This window comes from Betta splendens, chromosome 9 (genome assembly GCF_900634795.4).
Source record: "Betta splendens chromosome 9, fBetSpl5.4, whole genome shotgun sequence".
NCBI lineage: Eukaryota > Metazoa > Chordata > Actinopteri > Anabantiformes > Osphronemidae > Betta > Betta splendens.
This window is the reverse complement of record NC_040889.2, coordinates 29,664,251-29,684,023: the sequence shown is the minus strand read 5'-3', so window position 1 is coordinate 29,684,023 and position 19,773 is coordinate 29,664,251. Positions and strand designations below refer to the sequence as shown.

At 52.3% G+C, this 19,773-nt stretch overlaps 1 protein-coding gene across 7 annotated transcripts; it reads left to right on the top strand.

Moving 5' to 3' along the window:
- The first annotated feature begins 80 nt into the window (after nt 1-80).
- On the top strand, nt 81-19,764 carry adamtsl2 (ADAMTS-like 2). Of its 7 annotated transcripts, none has more exons than XM_055511135.1 (19): nt 81-1,750; nt 8,773-8,878; nt 10,256-10,398; nt 10,494-10,569; nt 12,255-12,357; nt 12,510-12,655; nt 12,753-12,876; nt 13,015-13,095; nt 13,184-13,359; nt 13,857-14,121; nt 14,509-14,872; nt 16,288-16,391; nt 16,507-16,633; nt 16,705-16,918; nt 17,298-17,453; nt 17,794-17,964; nt 18,202-18,378; nt 18,454-18,598; nt 18,869-19,764. In XM_055511135.1, the coding sequence occupies exons 1-19, from the start codon at nt 1,722-1,724 to the stop codon at nt 18,994-18,996; spliced, it is 2,835 nt and encodes a 944-aa protein (XP_055367110.1). In that variant the 5' UTR covers nt 81-1,721; the 3' UTR covers nt 18,997-19,764. The 7 variants fall into 7 exon arrangements, 5 of the variants coding, with proteins under 5 accessions (XP_055367110.1, XP_055367109.1, XP_055367108.1 ...); XM_029162825.3 differs by lacking the exon at nt 81-1,750 and adding an exon at nt 7,980-8,089; XM_041072327.2 differs by lacking the exon at nt 81-1,750 and adding an exon at nt 8,195-8,676.
- Nucleotides 19,765-19,773: the final 9 nt, after the last annotated feature.

Here is a 19,773-nt window from a genome sequence, read left to right as displayed (position 1 = left end):
GAGATTCAGATCCAGAAAACTTCACTCATTCCAGAGGGAAATTGCTTTTCTCACTCTTCATCGCTCTCACAGATAGAAAAGAAGCTACAGGAAAGAGCAACAGAATACCAGTTTATACAGAGGATTTTCCATAGACTATTGAGAACGGATCAGTAATGTAGACAATGCTATTATTTGTTCTAATGTGAATAATCATTTTTTTTTGGGGAGAAGCTTGTGTCATTTCACCTTACGGGTATGAATAATTGTGGGTTTGACTGTATATAACTACATATGTATGAACTCATTTTCACTAATGCAGGCATACGAGTACATTATGGACACGTTCTCTTTGAAAACAAAGCTTGTGTAACAGATTGTAGTCACATTTTTTGGGCTGAACTGGGCGCCTGCTCCAAAAGAACTCACGCTTAGATATTCCATTTCTGACATGAATCTTTTCTGTGTGGATTTCCTGAACGTTCCCGTGATGAGGCAGCAGTTGCTCCTTCTGCTCTCCTCTCAGCTGTCACACCTGCTCCAGGGCTTGAGGCAGCAACGCCAAGCGTGTAGAATTCGCCCACGCCTCAGATTCTGGGGAGCGTTCTGGCAACGTGATCCTTGGAGACCTCTGCCAGTAGCTCGTCCTGTAGTTCTGCCGCCTGAGGCCCAGAGTTCGGTACCTGTGGCTGAGCTCAGGGCCACTGTCACTGACAGCTCACTACAAAGCCCAGATCGCTGTCCCAGCCCCGGGGTCAGGAGGTCACTCCCTGGGTCTTCTGTGGAATGTGCCCTGTGAAAGTGTTGACTGCAAGTCCCATCCAAATGCCAACAGTGCTCCAGTAACTAGACGTGACCAATTTGGACGACTAAATATGAGTAAGTATGTTTCTGTGCTGTTGGATCAGCCACAGGATCAGCTGCCTGACCCCAAATCCCATCTTGCGGCGTTCAGATGTTCGGACCTTCAGATCCTGGGGAGAGTTTGTGGCCTGTGGTCACACCCACAGTCTAAACAGGGTGAGTCCGTGTGGGAATGTGGAGCAGACTTCCTGGGCGCATCTGAAAAAACACAGCTTCCTCTTGATTCAGTAATAAATAGCTGCAACCTCTGAACCTGCTTCTCCTTCTACAAATAATCAGAGCTGGTGGATCTGTTCCAGTCGTGTTCGAGCTCAGACAAAGGACCCGTTGGAGCAGCCCTGTCCATTCTACCAGCAGTCAGCAGATGCTCTGGTTCCATTCCAGGTGTTTACAGATGCAGGTGATGTAGGCTGCTGTGGCCCAGAGAAGCTGCAGTCAGCCTAAACCTGATCGTCTCACTTCAAACACTCACTTGATCTGAACGATTTCAGGGTAAAACTTTCATTTGCACGTCTCAAAAGCAAACTACACTAGACAGCTTCTTTCTTTCCATGTTGTTCGTCTCCCTGCGGTTTTGTTTATAACTCCTATATTTGCTGTCTGTCTGCCTGCGTCTGCCACCATAATGACTGCAGGCTGCATCCACGGCACACGTGCAACACATTTTCCTCCAGCTTCTCTTGGTGGCAGCCTTTATTTGGTGCTGGTGTTAGTGGCTTGTTCCTCCCTCAAGCTGGTTTGTCAGCCTGTAAATCGGCGACGGAGCGGGTGGCGGCTGATGAAGGCAGCAGACGAGGAACGAGGGAAGACTGCTCAGGACACGTTTATGGCCCCCGGTGGCTGGAATGACTCACTTCTAATGAAACCTCAGCACCTTGATGGCTGGACTCACCTTAGACTCACCAAGGTTAGTAACACATAATAACTGATCAGTAACGTGTGTGTGAGAATACGGACAGTGCAGGAAAGAAACAGAAACAACCTGCAGCTGTAGAAACAGAGAGGTGACGTGAGAACGAGGGAGGAGGAGGGAGGGGGGGAGTCAAAACAGCACAGAGGACTGTGGACCAGACGTGATAGAAGACACGACGTGGTGGGTCCTCAGACGTCTGCTCATCCACCGACGGCCACTTCCTCCCTCCCTCACTCCTCCATCTGGTTTTGGCGTCTGCATCTCAGTATGTTTGCTTTAAGCGGCAGTTCACCTGAAGTCAATGAAACCTCATTAGTCACTGCATCTTCATGGCTAAAGGCCTTCGACTATGGGGTGCCGAATGTAAAAGGAGCACCTATAACTAGTTTTCTCACATTAAGTTAAATGTGCAAAAGTCTAAATGTAAATGTAAATGTTAAATGTGAATGTTAAATGTTAAATGTTAAATGTTAAATGTTAAATGTTAAAGGTAAATGTTAAAGATAAATGTTAAATGTTACTGTAAATGTTGAATGTAAATGTAAATGTTAAATGTAAATGTTAAATGTTAAATGTTAAATGTTAAATGTTAAAGATAAATGTTAAATGTTACTGTAAATGTTGAATGTAAATGTACAGTAAATGTTAAATGTTAAAAGTTAAATGTAAATGTAAATGTAAATGTAAATGTAAATGTAAATGTAAATGTAAATGTAAATGTAAATGTAAAAATGTAAATGTTAAATGTAAATGTAAATGTAAATGTAAATGTAAATGTTAAATGTTAAATGTTAAATGTAAATGTAAATGTTAAATTTTAAATGTAAATGTAAATGTAAATGTAAATGTAAATGTATATGGTAAATGTAAATGTAAATGTAAATGTAAATGTAAATGTAAATGTAAATGTTAAATGTTAAACGATCGAATGGAATATTTAAGTAGACTCCACCCTCTATGATCCTACATCAGTGACGCGGTCTCAAACACATCATTTAGATTTAACATTTACATTTAGACTTTTGCACATTTAACTGAATGTGAGAAAACATGTTGTGTCATTTAGTTAAATGTGAGAAAACTAGTTGTAGGTGCTCCTTTTACATTCCGCGCCCCATATTCAACAGTGTCACATGCTCCTTCAAATCTTCACTAGACCATCTCATGGACGCTGAGCACAGAGACGTGGTTATGAATCTCACAGTGATGCTTGTTTGTATTTAGGAACAGATATATTTGAATTATGAAACTCTCCATTTCTGCTTTTCATCAAAGGTTTTTTCTTATCTGTGTTTGAAATAAAATAATCTGTTCACACTCAAAGCCACATTTCAGTGCTGACATGTTTGGCAAATTAAGCTGCTGGTCCCTTTTTGTGAGGAGGTTAATATTATGTATCTTGACTGGATGACTGGAAATGTTTTGACCTAAGAAGGAAGAAGTGCAGAAGCCACAACACCTCTTCCATAAAACCTCAGCCCTGAAGCTCCTGCACTGCAGAGGCAACATATCCTCATGTGTCATAGAGGATATAACCACATGTATGTAACAGGGACGTGTCTGCGTCCACAGGACCTGCTCTGCTCGCTCTGAACCACTAGGAGGCGCACGACCTGAGGCGGCAGCAGTTTATGATGCTGCGTTTCTTCCCCTGGTTATTTGACTGAAATGAATCAATAATTGTTTTACTTACAAACATGAGTCTGAGAAAGATGAACAAGAAACTGCTGCTTGCTCTGTGGAGGCAGAGGACCCAGGGGAGGAGAACACTATGGGAACCAGGAGAACACTGTGAAAACCAGGGGAATGCTGTGGGAACCAGGAGAATGCCGTGGGAACCAGTAAAACGCTGTGGGAACCAGGAGAATGCTGTGGGAACCAGGAGAATGCCGTGGGAACCAGTAGAACGCTGTGGGAACCAGGAGAATGCTGTGGGAACCAGTAGAACGCTGCGGGAACCAAAAGAACGCTGTGGGAATTAGAAAAATGCTGTGGAAACTAGGAGAATGCTGTGAGAACCAGAAAAATGCTCTGGGAACCAGGAAAATGCTGTGGAACCAGGAGAACACTGTGGGAACCGGTAGAACGCTGTGGGAACCAGAAAATGCTGTGGGAACCAGAAGAACACAGTGAAAACCAGGAGAACCCTGTGGTAACCAGGAGAACATTGTGGGAGCCAGGGGAATGCTGTGGGAACTGGTAGAACACTGTGGGAACCAAAAACATGCTATGGGAACCAGGAGAACACTGTGGAAACCAGAAGAAGACTGTGGGAACCAGAAAAATGCTGTGGAAACCAGGAGAACACAGTGAAAACCAGGAGAACGCTGTAGCCAGAAGAAGACTGTGGGAACCAGAAAAATGCTGTGGAAACCAGAAGAACACAGTGAAAACCAGGAGAACCCTGTGGTAACCAGGAGAACATTGTGGGAACCAGGGGAATGCTGTGGGAACTGGTAGAACACTGTGGGAACCAAAAACATGCTATGGGAACCAGGAGAACACTGTGGAAACCAGAAGAAGACTGTGGGAACCAGAAAAATGCAGTGGAAACCAGGAGAACACAGTGAAAACCAGGAGAACGCTGTAGCCAGAAGAAGACTGTGGGAACCAGAAAAATGCTGTGGAAACCAGAAGAACACAGTGAAAACCAGGAGAACCCTGTGGTAACCAGGAGAACATTGTGGGAACCAGGGGAATGCTGTGGGAACTGGTAGAACACTGTGGGAACCAAAAACATGCTATGGGAACCAGGAGAACACTGTGGAAACCAGAAGAAGACTGTGGGAACCAGAAAAATGCTGTGGAAACCAGGAGAACACAGTGAAAACCAGGAGAACGCTGTAGCCAGAAGAAGACTGTGGGAACCAGGAGAATGCTGTGGGAGGAGGAGGAGGAGGAGGAGGAGGAGGAGGAGGAGGAGGAGGAGGGGGAGGAGGAGGAGGAGGAGGGGGATGCAGGGACAGCACACCTTACCTCCCTCCCTTCCACTCTTTCTTCCCTTTGTCTGTTCTCTTCACTCCACAGCAACAGCACCAACACACCACAACACACCACTGCTGTCGCTTGCGCTATTGGCACACACACACACACACACACACACACACACACACACACACACACACACACACACACACACACACACACACACACACACACACACACACACACCCTTGGACTGCTGCAGGCGAGGTGAGTGGCTGCAGTTTTTTTGCCTTTTTGTGTTATTGTGAGTGTTATGGCATGTGTGTGTGTGTGTGTGTGTTACTTTGGGTTTTCGTGGCTGTTTCAGGGTAAAGTCTCCTGCTGAGCCTCAGAGCCGTTATCGTTGACTCACTTGTATCGTTGTGTGACAGAAGGTGAAGTGATTCATCATTTGCTGCCCTGAAACAACACGCTGCTGTTTTACAGGCCTGCAGCTGAATCCTTAGAGGAACATGTAATGTTCTGTTTGTGAAGTACGAACCACACTTCGCTGTAGTGTGTGGGTTTGTGTTGGTTTAAGCTGGATTTTTCGGAGCCTTATTAATACTCCAGTGTGTTTATTCTAAAGGCATCAGAGACACAACGGGTGAGTGTTGGACAACGCGGCACCTGTGCTTCATGCCTGTGAATGGATGGGCTTCAGTCGGGTCTGTGGGATGTGCCTGTCCACTGCTCTCTGCTGTATCGTCGCGTTCGCTGGGTCTCTGTGGGTTTTTCAGCTGAGCAGCGTTTAAAGAAAGGACTGGCATCCCAACATGTTGGGTCCATTTCCATCCATGCACGGCCACATAGCTGCAGCATGACATGGAATCAGCGCCTTGTTCGTCTTCTTGCTTCTTTAAATAGATACAAACACGTTTCTCCATTTTTGGGGCTAAATGAATGAGGACTGTTTGGATCAACTCTACAGACTTATTCCAAGAAATCTGGTGGTCAGACAAACCACTAATGGCCTCATTGCTTTCGCAAATTCTGCTCCAGGGTGAGTTGATGAAGGGAGGGTTATTTAGTTTGGTCCTAAGTGAATCTAATGCAGATGACTTCAGTCTGGTTGTGTTTTTGAGAAATGCAGCCACCATTAGTGAGTCAATAAGAGCTTTTAGTAGCAGTGAGCAGTGACCCTGGCCCCAGCGCCGCTGACCTCTCAGCTTTGCCTTCATGTATTTCCCTCAGTCATTCATCTCTGAGTGAATCACTGTTTGTCTCTGTGTGAGGTTCACTGCCTGCTTTGCACCGACAGAGACGTGTGGATGAAGGGTCTCAGCACAGACATCCACTCAGCGTCCTCTACATGTCATAACCACGTCTTCATGTCACACATAAGGAAAATCATCCAAAGTATTTGGTGGTTTGTACCAAACCCATCAACAAAATTATCTCAACCATCTAAACAGCAATGAACCAAACCCACTAGGTTTCTGTTACCGCTAATGTGATGCAGTGATGTGATGTTGCCTGGAACAGAGCTTCCTGTGAGTCCTCATCTCAGGACTAGTGGATGTGTGGGACGTGCAGCAGGAAGCAGCACTCATGGTTTGGGTCAGTGTAAAGTGTGTGACTGGAAACACGAGACGCTGTGTAAGAGCACAGGTGGTGAGTGGCGGCTGCTGGGCTCCGGAGGGCCGCTCTTTTTGTGTGTGTGTGTGTGTGTGTGTGTGTGTGTGTGTGTGTGTGTGTGTGTGTGTGTGTGTGTGTGTGTGTGTGTGTGTGTGTGTGTGTGTGTGTGTGTGTGTGTGTGTGTGCGTGTGTGTGTGTGTACCTGTCCGCCCGCCCGCCTGTCCGTCTTTCTGCCTGTCAGTCTGTCTGTCCACCTTTCTGCCTGCCTGTCTGCCTGTCCGTCCGTCTGTCTGTCCGTCCGTCCACCTGTCTGTCTGTCTGTCTGTATGTCTGTCTGTCTGTCCGTCTGTCTGTCCGTCTGTCTGTCCGTCTTTCTGCCTGTCTGTCTGTCCGTCCGTCCATCCATCCGTCTGTCTGTCCATCCCTCTGCCCGTCTGTCCACCTTTCTGTCTGTCTGCCTGCCTGCCTGCCTGTCCGTCTGTCTGTCCGTCCGTCCGTCCGTCTGTCTCTCTGTCTGTCTGTCCGTCTGTCCGTCCGTCTGTCCACCTTTCTGTCTGTGTCTGTCTGTCTGTCTGTCTGTCTGTCTGTCTGTCTGTCTGTCTGTCTGTCTGTCTGTCTGTCTGTCTGCCAGCCTGTGTGTCTGTCTGTCTGTGTGTCTGTCTGTCTGTTCCGTCCGTCTGTCTGTCCGTCTGTCTGTCCGCTGTCCGTCCGTCTTTCTGCCTGTCTGTCTGTCTATCTGTCTGTCTGTCCGTCCGTCCGTCCGTCTACCTTTCAGTCTGTCTGTCTGTCTGTCTGCCTGCCTGCCTGTCTGTGTGTCTGTCTGCCCGCCTGCCTGCCTGTCCGTCCGTCTGTCTGTTCGTCTTTCTGCCTGTCTGTCCATCCGTCCGTCCGTCTGCCTGCCTGTCTGCCTGTCTGTCCATCTGTCCGTCCACCTTTCTGTCTGCCTGTCTTCCTGTCTTCCTGTCTGTCTGTCTGTCTGTCTGTCTGTCTGTCTGTCTGTCTGTCTGTCTGTCTGTCTCTCTGTCTGCCTGGCCGCCTGTCCGTCTCTCTGACTCTCTGTCTGCCTGTCTGTCTGTCCGTCTGTCCATCCGTCCGTTTGCCTGCCCGCCTGCCCGTCTGTCTGTCTGTCTGTCCGTCCGTCCGTCTGCCTGCCTGTCTGCCTGTCCGTCCGTCTGTCCGTCCACCTTTCTGTCTGTCTGTCTGTCTGTCTGTCTGCCTGCCTGCCTGCCTGTGTGTCTGTCTGCCCGTCCACCTTTCTGTCTGCCTGTCTGCCTGTCTGTCCGTCCGTCCGTCCGTCTGCCTGTCTGCCTGTCCGTCCGTCTGTCCGTCCACCTTTCTGTCTGTCTGCCTGCCTGCCTGTGTGTCTGTCTGCCTGCCTGCCTGTCCGTCCGTCTGTCCGTCCACCTTTCTGTCTGTCTGTCTGTCTGTCTGTCTGTCTGTCTGTCTGTCTGTCTGTCTGCCTGGCCGCCTGTCCGTCTCTCTGACTCTCTGTCTGCCTGTCTGTCTGTCTGTCTGTCTGCCCGCCTGCCCGTCCGTCTGTCCGTCTGTCCGTCCACCTTTCTGTCTGTCTGTCTGTCTGTCTGTCCGTCCGTCCGTCCGTCTGTCTGTCTGCTGTGGCTGCCAGCACTACAAAAACAAGGCAGGGGCGCGGGGCCCCTGGGGGCCGCAGGGTGGGGGCGGTGGGGCTGGAGGAGTCATGAGCACCGAGGAGCTGTGTTTGCTTTTGCCCTGCCTGACTGGCTGGGAAATGACAGCAGAGAGAGGGAGCCTGCGTGGAACAGCGAGTGACGGGTGCGTATGAAGCATGAGCGCTGTTACCGGGAGCGCGGTGGCGTCTGAGGTAAAGCGTTTACAGCGGGTGCTGCCTGCACGGCTGCAGGCTGCCTCGCAGCACGTGTGCTCCAGCCAGATGTGCTCCAGCTGTGACTGAGCGCTGCTGCGCCGTCCTGAAGACACCTGTCACCGATACTCGCTGTTCGCTTCTGAGGAATCGTCGGCTCAGAGGAGCTTTGCTGCTTCTGTCGGTTCTTTCAGCGTGGATCACCTGCTTGGACCGGGCCGCCGGTTCTGGCGCAGCACACACGGAAACGTGGTTTAGAATCTGAAGGCAACAGCCAGCGGTTTTCAGGGGACCTGTGGAGGAGCAGCGTCTGCGTGTTTGTGTGAATGTGGCATCATTCATCGCGCCGTTAAAAACACAAGCTATAAATACAGCAACGATTAGGAGAAATCATTTGGTTTACCTAATTTCCTCTGGAAATGAGTCTTTGAAACACATGGATTATTCAAACTGTCAAAGACCTTTGGAGACGTTTGTGCGGCGGTTGTTGAAGGTTCCGATGCTTGTCTTATTGACTTATTTGTCACCGCTGATCCAGGTTCAGTCTCTGCAGTCCAAACTAGTGCAGCTTTCTCTCCTATAGGAATGACTTACCCCTTTGTGTGACTGTCTCCTGTCTGTGTCCGTTCCCCAGGATGAGGCTGTGGTCATGGGATCAGTGTGGAGAGACGGCTGTGCTCCTTCTGGGCTTCCTGACACTGGCAGTGTCGGTGGGGAACCTGTCCACCAGGGGGCAGCAGGTACGCGACACAAGGCACAGGAAACCCCGTTTATTAAGCTCATCTTCGAATGCGGCGCTTCTCTGGGATTGTCTACAATCATGAGCCCTGAGTCCTGCCAGTCCAGCGTCTGGGAGGCGTGATGATGGCTCAAAGCCTGGGTTCAAACAAGGAAAACAGTTTAACAGGCTGCAGCTGAGGTTCAGATGGTTCTGGAGTCACCTGGCCAATCAAAAGCAGATTGAGAACATTTAATACTATCGTTACTGGATGTCAGGTCAGAGATCCCACTGAGAGAAACCAGAGGAACATGTAGAAAACCAAAGGAATCTCCAGACCACCTGGAAAACATGGACCATCAGCAGGGTTAAAGAAGGTTGAGGATAAGAACCGTATCCCATCTGGTGAAAGGTTATGCAGGAACCCGGTCTGGTTCATCAGAACCACACACACCGACACCGCTGTGCTTTCCTGCTGGTCTGAAGTAATAAAAACCTGCAGCAGAAACAAGGTGTAGACACTCAGACCACAGAGGTCATGTCAGCTTGAGCTGTCAGTCTTGTCTCTCAACTCTCTCATGGTCGTTGTCTCTCTCTCACTTACGCTCTCTCTCTGGTATTTCTAGTGTCTCTCGCCCTCACTTCCAGCTGCTCTGTCTCACACCTTTACAGTGAGCTCAGTCCACATTCCAGCGGTCACTCTGATGAATCTGTCTGGATGAGGGGACGCCGCCATCGGCTGGAATTAAGGCTGCACACGAGGAATGTGAGAAAGGCGGACCTGCGACGCTCAATTATGGAGGCTTCTGCCTCACTTTGTTTAGGTGGTCTACACAGTCAAATAAGTGTTTGAGGAACACAGGAATCCACCCAGAGCAGCACTGGAAAGGAAACACTCTCTTTAATGGAAGATTCCTCCAGTGGCCTCCACCGCGGGAGGACGTAGAGGCTGAGGGGAGGATGAGGGAGCAGGCAGCAGCATGGTGGGAACCGCAGAAAGAGAGAAGGTGTGATGGAGCGCTTCCATTTAAAAGATGCCTTCAGAAGCAACAACAGCAGATCTGAGTTCAGAAAAAACAGTCATTCTGACTATGGCAGGAGTCATATCTGGGATCAAACATCAACCTCAGGCAGCAAATCAAACCTAATCTGCTTTTATGGCCAAGTTGTGCCTCTGGTCAGTGAGTTTATGGTCCAGTTGCAGGTTCTTGGGCCAGATGAGCTTAGTAATGTGGGTAAGAGTTGCAGGTCGTGGGTCAAACCGGCGGTTAATTGTCCTCTTCACACAAAACTGCAGTGGAAGGATTGCATCTGTGGAGAAGATGAATACGCTGTGGTGTCGTTGACTGACTGTAAGATGGCGGCTTCGGCCCAGCTGATGCACACGTTGTACCTGCAGGAGGAGGCGGTGGCGTCCAACAGTCTGGAGGAGGAGCTGGAGGTCACCACCTACTGGTGGGGCGAGTGGGCCAAGTGGACGGCCTGCACCCGGACCTGTGGAGGCGGAGTCATGTTCCAGGAGAGACACTGCCTCAAGCAGAGGTGAGACACAGACTCAGCGGCGCAAACCGGTCGAAGCCGCTTCCTGAGCAGGTGCTTTTACAGCGACATGCTTTCTGCCAATTCTCCCTCTAAAGGAAGAAGGTTGCTGCTTGGAAGGACAACATGACCTGCACTGGGACTGCTAAGAAGTATCACCTGTGCAACACCAGGGTGAGTCAGGCTTCAGAGAGAGGCCGGTGGTGGAGCGGTGGGCGTGGGCGTGGGCGTGGGCGTGAGCGTGGGCGTGAGTGTGAGCGTGGGCGTGAGTGTGAGCGTGAGTGTGGGCGTGAGCGTGGGCGTGGGCGTGAGCGTGAGTAGTGAGTAGTGAGTAGTGAGCGTGGGCGTGAGCACTGGGTTTGAGGAGTGGGCGTGAGCGTGAGTGTGGGCGTGAGCGTGAGCAGTGAGCAGTGGGCAGTGAGTAGTGAGTAGTGAGCGTGGGCGTGGGCGTGGGCGTGAGTGTCAGCAGTGGATGTGAGCGTGAGCAGTGGGTGTGAGGAGGGGGCATGTGCGTGAGCGTGGGCGTGAGCGTGAGCAGTGAGTAGTGAGTGTGAGCAGTGAGTAGTGAGTAGTGAGTAGTGAGCGTTGGCGTGGGCATGGGCGTGAGCAGTGAGTAGTGAGTAGTGAGTAGTGAGCGTGGGCGTGGGCGTGGGCGTGGGCGTGGGCGTGAGTGTCAGCAGTGGATGTGAGCGTGAGCAGTGGGTGTGAGGAGGGGGCATGTGCGTGAGCGTGGGCGTGAGCGTGAGCAGTGAGTAGTGAGCGTGAGCAGTGAGTAGTGAGCAGTGAGTAGTGAGCAGTGAGTAGTGAGTAGTGAGCGTGGGCGTGGGCGTGGGCGTGAGTGTCAGCAGTGGATGTGAGCGTGAGCAGTGGGTGTGAGGAGGGGGCATATGCGTGAGCGTGGGCGTGGGCGTGGGCGTGGGCGTGAGCGTGAGTAGTGAGTAGTGAGTAGTGAGCGTGGGCGTGAGCAGTGGGTTTGAGGAGTGGGCGTGAGCGTGAGTGTGGGCGTGAGTAGTGAGCAGTGGGCAGTGAGTAGTGAGCGTGGGCGTTGGCGTGGGCGTGGGCGTGAGCAGTGAGTAGTGAGTAGTGAGTAGTGAGCGTGAGCAGTGAGTAGTGAGCAGTGAGTAGTGAGCAGTGAGTAGTGAGTAGTGAGCGTGGGCGTGGGCGTGGGCGTGGGCGTGAGTGTCAGCAGTGGATGTGAGCGTGAGCAGTGGGTGTGAGGAGGGGGCATGTGCGTGAGCGTGGGCGTGAGCGTGAGTAGTGAGTAGTGAGTAGTGAGCGTGGGCGTGAGCAGTGGGTTTGAGGAGTGGGCGTGAGCGTGAGTGTGGGCGTGAGCGTGAGCGTGAGCAGTGGGCAGTGAGTAGTGAGCGTGGGCGTTGGCGTGAGCAGTGAGTAGTGAGTAGTGAGTAGTGAGCAGTGAGTAGTGAGCAGTGAGTAGTGAGTAGTGAGCGTGGGCGTGGGCGTGGGCGTGAGTGTCAGCAGTGGATGTGAGCGTGAGCAGTGGGTGTGAGGAGGGGGCATGTGCGTGAGCGTGGGCGTGAGTAGTGAGTAGTGAGTAGTGAGCGTGGGCGTGAGCAGTGGGTTTGAGGAGTGGGCGTGAGCGTGAGTGTGGGCGTGAGCGTGAGCGTGAGCGTGAGCAGTGGGCAGTGAGTAGTGAGCGTGGGCGTTGGCGTGGGCGTGGGCGTGAGCAGTGAGTAGTGAGTAGTGAGTAGTGAGCGTGGGCGTGGGCGTGGGCGTGGGCGTGAGTGTCAGCAGTGGACGTGAGCGTGAGCAGTGGGTGTGAGGAGGGGGCATGTGCGTGAGCGTGGGCGTGAGCGTGCGCATGAGCGTGAGTGTGAGCGAGGCTGTGTCTCTGCCTGCAGGAGTGTCCTCCCACCGGGAGGAGCTTCAGGGAGGAGCAGTGCTGGTCCTTCAACTCCCACCTGTACAACGGGAGGAGCTACCAGTGGAAGCCTCTGTATCCGGGTGAAGCCACTAGAACAGCGTCACAGCATGTTGCTCTGTCCTGCATGTTCTAGTCATTAGTGCTGCAATAAGTACCTGCTCACTGAAGACACCTGCAGCCAGAATGCGTCAGTTTCTGCGACACAGACAGAACGTGTGTGTTCTGTCTCCAGACGACTACGTCCACATCTCCAGCAACCCCTGCGACCTCCACTGCACCACCACCGACGGCCACAGGCAGCTGATGGTGACGGCGCGCGACGGCACTTCCTGCAAGTACAGCAGCTACCGAGGCGTGTGCGTGGACGCTAAGTGTGAGGTGAGTGCAGCTTCATTCACTTCCTGTGTCGCTTTCCGCCTTCGCTCATGTCCCGCGCCCCCGTCAGTGACGGAGCCACGTTTGCTCCTCTGCTCAGCCGATCGGGTGCGACGGGGTGCTGTTCTCTTCCAACGCCCTGGATAAGTGCGGGGTGTGTCAGGGGGACGGCAGCAGCTGCAGCAGAGTCACTGGGAACTTCCGCCGCGGGGCCACGACGCCGGGTGAGTCTCAGGCTCCAGATGAGCTTTGAAAATGTCTCATTCCTGATGAGCGCCTCAACATTTAGGGAAAAAGGAAATAGATTCATTGGAAAAGCAGCAGCACACGCTGAAACTAACCTCCTGATTTTTGTTGTCAAGGTTACTCTTTTATCACTCAAATCCCTGAAGGATCATGGGACATTCAGGTCATTGAGAGGAAAAAGTCTGCGGACGTTCTTGGTGGGTGCTGCTCCACTTCCTCCTTCACGTTCCTGACCGGTCCCGTTGTGTGATAACCAGTAAAGGCACGTCTGTCTCTCTGTCCCAGCGGTGACCGACCAGGCCGGAAACTTCTTCTTCAACGGCGCCTACAAGGTGGACAGTCCCCAGAACTTCCATGCAGCCGGCACTGTGTTCAAGTACCGCCGGCCCATGGACGTGTACGAGACCGGGATCGAGTACATTGTTGCCAAAGGCCCCATCGACCAGGCCATCAATATTCTGGTAGAGCGTGTCCTGCATTTACAGTCCGTCAGAACCGGGGGTGGACGCCGCGTACTGGCTCTCATCAGCTGCTAAACGGCTAACGGCTAAGGCGCCGTGACGCTAGGCTGTTCCGACAGCGGCCGTAGATCCCAGACGGCCTCTAACGGAGCCATTGCTTCCAGCCAGGTTTATCGTCACAAAAACTGGGCCTGGATTTATCTGTCCTGGAGGCTTGAAATAAGATGCACGGCATTTAAAATGGCACAGCTTGGCCTCACGTTGTGTCATAGCTCTCATATTTTAGGAATAAAAGTAAATCACACGTCACGCCAAGAACAAAACTAATTCTATGGCTGCTTTATCTAATGTGAGGCTCTGTGCGTTGTGACGACTGTAAACCTCCATGAGGCAAGTCCTTTATGGATGGTGTAAAGTATAAGGAATGGCTTTAGTCCCTGTTGTGTTCTTTAATCATCATGTGACTGGTCTGAACCGGACCCTGTGTTCTGGCTCAGGTGTGGAATCAGAACGGACGCACGCCGTACGTCACCTACGAGTACACGGTCCTCCGGGAGGCGCTGCCTCCCGTCCCACCTCCTCCTGTCTACACCGGCTCCGACTCCGTGGAGGTGGGGGGTCTGCTGGCTCCCAACAGCAGCGTGGACGCCGCTCTGGGCCCCGAGGACGATGGGCGGAAGGGCCAAGAGACCAACGAGGTGTATGAGGAGGAGGCAGGCGTTGGCCGTGAGCAGGATGGAGCCGCTGCCTCCAAAGTCACAGGTAGGAACTGTGCAAAGGTCAGAGTCATTGCAGGGTGATGAAACAGAGGACGGTTCAGAGGCCGACTGGCATTCAGGGTCCATCTTCCATCTTGTGTGTGTGATGGCCTTCAAGAAACATTTAATATTGATGGAGCAAAGAGGAGGAAGAGCTGATGAAATATTCAGAGTTTTTATTTATTTATTGTTTTAGAGTTGCTGCATTACAAGCATGAGTCTTAAAAGGCTGAGACGAGATTTAATTCATTTCAGTTCAGTTTTATTTATATAGCGCCAAATCACAACAGTCTGTGCTATACTCACTCACTCACTCACTCACTCACTCACTCACTCACTCACTCACTCACTCACTCACACTGAGTCAATTTGATTCTTTCCACCCCATCAGAAGGGAACAGCAGCCACGCAGGCAGCACCGTCCTCCCTGCTCCTGCAGGTGGAGCCGTGGACACAGGACCCGAGAACCCGAACCTCATCTGGAGGGTCCTGCTGGAAGGACAGGTCAATGCTGACGAGCTGCTTATTAACATCTCAACCAATCAGCTGCTGACTGAAGGAGACAGTCTGTTCTCCTCGGAGGTGGGACCGGCAGAGGTGGACCTCAGCGACCTGGAACAAGACGCGACCTTTGGCCTCAACGAGACGCTGGAGTTCACGCTGGGCCAAAAGCGCAATGACAGCGGAGACGCTTTCTACCAGAACAAAACGGTGCCGAGTGGAGGGAGGACGTCCAGTCGCTCCAACAGAACCAGGTAATCAGCGTAATACAGGGTTTGGGCTTCAGGCTCGACTCAATTATCATTTCCCCCGAAGGTTTTCAGGTTTATCTCATGTCAAGATCATGGGTCCACTGCTGATTGTCAGACAGACAGTCAGGCAGACAGACAGACAGACAGACAGACAGACAGACAGACAGACAGACAGACAGACAGACAGACAGACAGACAGGCAGGCAGGCAGGCAGGCAGGCAGGCAGGCAGGCAGGCAGATGGATAGACAGACAGACAGGCAGACAGAAAGGTGGACAGACAGACAGACAGACAGACAGACAGACAGGCAGGCAGGCAGGCAGGCAGGCAGACAGACAGACAGACAGACAGACAGACAGACAGAAAGGTGGACAGACAGACAGACAGACAGACAGGCAGGCAGGCAGGCAGGCAGACAGACAGACAGACAGACAGACAGACAGACAGACAGACAGACAGACAGACAGACAGACAGACAGACAGAAAGATGGATAGACAGACAGGCAGGCAGGCAGACAGATGGATAGACAGGCAGACAGACAGACAGACAGACAGACAGACAGACAGACAGACAGACAGGCAGGCAGGCAGGCAGGCAGGCAGGCAGGCAGGCAGGCAGGCAGATGGATAGACAGACAGACAGACAGACAGGCAGACAGAAAGGTGGACAGACAGGCAGGCAGGCAGGCAGGCAGGCAGGCAGATGGATAGACAGACAGACAGACAGGCAGACAGAAAGGTGGACAGACAGACAGGCAGGCAGGCAGGCAGGCAGGCAGATGGACAGACAGACAGACAGACAGACAGACAGACAGACAGACAGACAGACAGACAGACAGACAGACAGACAGACAGACAGACAGACAGACAGACAGAAAGATGGATAGACAGACAGACAGGCAGGCAGGCAGACAGATGGATTGACAGACAGACACATACAGACAGACACATACAGACAGACAGACAGTCAGAAAGACAGATAGACAGACACATGCAGACAGACAGGTAGATATATGTGCTGGCAGCATTTCATTCATTATATCTAGAATTCACGTTGACTTCCCATCACCAGTTCTGCAGCCAACAGTTATAAAACACACAAAGACTCAGAGAGGAGAGGAAGCGCACAGAGCTGGCCACATGCAGAAACAAATAACTCAGGAAATGTGAAGGATTGACGGCAGACACCTCTGGGGAGACGATGATGCAGGAGCCAGTCTGAGCGTAAACATCTGTCTGCTGGACCAGAGCTGGGACGCATGACTTTGATGTGACGAGACCTGGCTGTCAACACATGTCAACACCCAGAAACTATTCTCACAATATCATGGTGTCCAGGATTCAGGAGCCAGATGTGTCTCACTGCTCAGTGACACTGGTCAGGTTTCCTGGTCCTCACATGAGTTTGTGTGTGTCAGGGGAAACCAGAGGCTGTACCAGAAGAACCTGAAGCTGAGTCCTGCTGACATGTATCGCTGGAAGCTGTCGTCTCAGGAGCCGTGCAGCATGACCTGCTCTATAGGTGGAGCACAGAACAATCACACCCGCCTCCACCTCACACTCCACACCACACAAACCTTGTGTAATAATGAGCCTGGGCTGTAAGCTTGTTCTGTTCTTTGCTGGTTCTGATCCAGGGGTGTCCAAGTCCTTCGTCACATGTGTCCGTTACGACGGCGTGGAGGTGCACGATATGTACTGTGATGCTCTGACCCGGCCGGAGCCGGTCCACGACTTCTGTATAGGAAGAGAGTGTCAGCCCAGGTACCGACACAGCTGAGCGGTATGCAGCCCGAGGGAAGGTGAATGCGACTGAGCCCGGTCTGCTCTGTCAGGTGGGAGGCCAGCAGCTGGAGCGAGTGCTCCAGGACCTGTGGGGACGGCTTCCAGTTCCGGCAGGTCCGCTGCTGGAAGATGCTGTCGCCGGGCCTGGACAGCTCGGTCTACAGCGACCTCTGCACCACGGCCGACCTGGAGCGGCCCGCGGAGCGGCGAGCCTGCAAGAGCCCGGCCTGCGGCCCACAGTGGGAGGTGGCCGAGTGGAGCGAGGTGAGAACACGCAGCCTCGCGTGCTCCACACGCTTTCATCCGCTTTAATCGCCAGCCTGTCGCCGTCCTGTGGTTCGACTGTGGAGTCTCACTTAGCAGGAAGACAAACCTCGGGCCTCAGGGTCTGACGGAGACAAACAGCTCAGTTCCTCCTCGTACGTCCAGACACACACACTCAGCTCTTCACTCACATGGATTCACAGACTCTCCTCTGCTGTTTAGGCAACACTTACTCACTGACGGACATCGCTGGGTTTTCAGGCTCCGAGGCCAGACTTTAGTGATTTACTGGAGCAGCGTGACCTCCAACCACTAAAAACATTTATCATCAGCAGCAACGCCCAGTAACAAACCTGAATGTGTTTCCTCTCTGGTCCAGTGTCCTGCTAAGTGTGACCGCAAGGCCCAGGTGAGCCGCGACGTGCGCTGCTCCGAGGAGAGCAGGCCGTGCGACCCGACGACCAAACCGCCCAACGTCAAGAACTGCACCGGGCCGCCCTGCGAGCGCCACTGGACCGTGTCCGAGTGGGGGCCTGTGAGTGTTTACCGTGAGCGCGCCTCACTCACCGTTCAACTGTCCTGGCGTCGTCCAGCGCGCGTTAACTGCTGTGTGGATTCACAGCTTTCATTGTGTTGCACAGACAGAGTCGTTTTCGATGTTCTGTCCAAGAATGGAGACGCGCAAGTCTAATTTACAACCGTTTAGTCGGTTGAAAAAAATGACTGATGGCTGAGAACCCTTGCTAGCACATTGTAAAATCCAGTTGTCAGAGCTACAGGTTGTTAATATTTATTGTTCCTTTAAAAACACCAAGCTATAAACTTTGGAATATGCCATTTGATCTGATAGGACGCCTGACCTTTGACCCCTGCAGTGCTCTGGGCTGTGCGGCCAGGGGAAGATGGTGCGTCACGTGTACTGTAAGGCTCCAGAGGGCCGCGTGGTCCCTGAGAACCAGTGTTCTGCGGAGAACAAGCCGCTGGCCATCTATCCGTGTGGCGAGAGGGACTGCGCTCCACACTGGCTGAGTCAGGACTGGGAGAAGGTGAGACGGGCCCGGATCAGCCCAGCGGTTGGTTCGCTTTAGTCTGAGACGTGTACGCGTCATAGAGCGTGTTGTGTTTTTGTTCTAATGCTGCTGTGATTCTGGAGGTGGTGATGTCGTTGCCAGGTGAGTCACGAGACACTAACGCTAAGTGGCTAAGTGGCTAAGTGGGTAAGTGGCTAAGTGGCTAAGTGGCTGGGGCAGTCCACAGCAGTAACTTTACGTCTTCACGTCCAGTGTAACACAACCTGCGGGCGCGGCGTGAAGCGGAGGACGGTCCAGTGCGTCGGCATCACTGGAGGAAAGTTCCACATCTTTGACGACGAGGCGTGTGGAGGCAGCGAGAAGCCCGAGGAGGAGAGCACCTGCTTCGAGAGGCCGTGCTTCAAATGGTTCACCACACCCTGGTCCGAGGTGAAGGCGCTCACACGCCGCTCCCGTCGGCCGCGCCCGCCCGCTCCTGACGCCTCTTAACGCCTGTGTCCTCAGTGCACCAAGACGTGCGGCGTGGGCGTGAGGATGAGGGACGTGAAGTGTTACCAGGGCAGGGAGCTGGTCCGAGGCTGCGACCCCCTCACCAAGCCGGTGGCCAAGCAGACCTGCACGCTGCAGGCCTGCCCCACCGAGCCGCCAGGTAGGAGCCGCCCTGGGTGTCATTGCTAGTGTCACCACTAGATGCTGCTAAAGCTGCCACAGCTTCACACGGCCTTGTTTTACAGGAAAAGAGGAAGAGGTTTAAAAGCTGCAGATTAAATGTGTCAGTGTTGGTCTGTACCACGTGATCCTGCTCATTCTAGCAAACATTAGAACTCCACTTTCTAAATTCTGAAAGTAGCCTTGTTTAGTTTAAGGTCTTATAACAGCAGATGCGTACAGTAAGTGTTTGGTTGCGTCCGTGTCCCAGATGAGAGCTGCCAGGATCGTCCCTCCACCAACTGCCTCCTGGCGCTGAAGGTGAACCTGTGCAGCCACTGGTACTACAGCAAGGCCTGCTGCCACTCGTGCCGCGCCGTCCGCCCGCCGCCGTCGTAGGGCCGGAGGCCACGGCCGCTCTCCAGCACCACCACCGCCAGAAGCCGCTGGATGCCTGGATTCAATGATCTCTGGAGTTTCTGGCCTCACGCTATCGCAGCAGTTTTCTTCCAGTTTCATTTCCACCCACGTTTCGCTCTCGCACCCGACTCAGGCAGAACACTGGTCTGAGACCAGGCTGGATGACACAGTGTGGGGCCAAAGCGGCGTCTTGACAGCAGCGCCTGTGAGACGAGCATGTTTTACTTAATCACTTGAGCTTAATGCTCATCTCGTCTCCCCTTATTAACATCTAACATCTAATCTGACATATGAGCAGCTGAAGCAACCTGGAGCGGACAGTGTTCACGGCCTCATTGTTGGTGCATTCATCGCTAGTTATTTCCCCCTGACTATACTGCATGACTAGAACCTGTAAGTCCTATTGAATGGTGTCTGGCAGGAAGCAGCTCGGTGCCGACACCTGTGGGACGTGGAAGCATATTCAGTAGTGGTTTCTTCATTTATCGTGACGGTCCTGATGCCATCGGGTCAAATGATGCCAGTTCTGCTGTGTGTGTCGACACAGACAGAAGGAGTCCTGACACTTGAAGTACGGTTTAAATGTATCCAAACCGTACATGTCTCACCTTTAACTCGTGTACTGTGCCTTTATATAAGTGATACCTCTTTGAACAAAACATACGTATGGAGACTTTGTTCTGTTGATGATAAAGTCAAAACCTGAAGATTCTGACTTGTATTTCAATAAATTACAGTTCAAATCACCACATTTGC

Excerpts from the sequence above, each read along its gene's own strand:
- adamtsl2 (XM_029162825.3), top strand. The coding sequence starts at position 7,995 with ATGAGCACCGAGGAGCTGTGTTTGCTTTTGCCCTGCCTGACTGGCTGG. Across the intron at positions 16,392-16,506 it reads CAGCATGACCTGCTCTATAG|GGGTGTCCAAGTCCTTCGTC; the intron begins GTGGAGCACAGA and ends GTTCTGATCCAG. Across the intron at positions 17,965-18,201 it reads TGAGTCAGGACTGGGAGAAG|TGTAACACAACCTGCGGGCG; the intron begins GTGAGACGGGCC and ends CTTCACGTCCAG.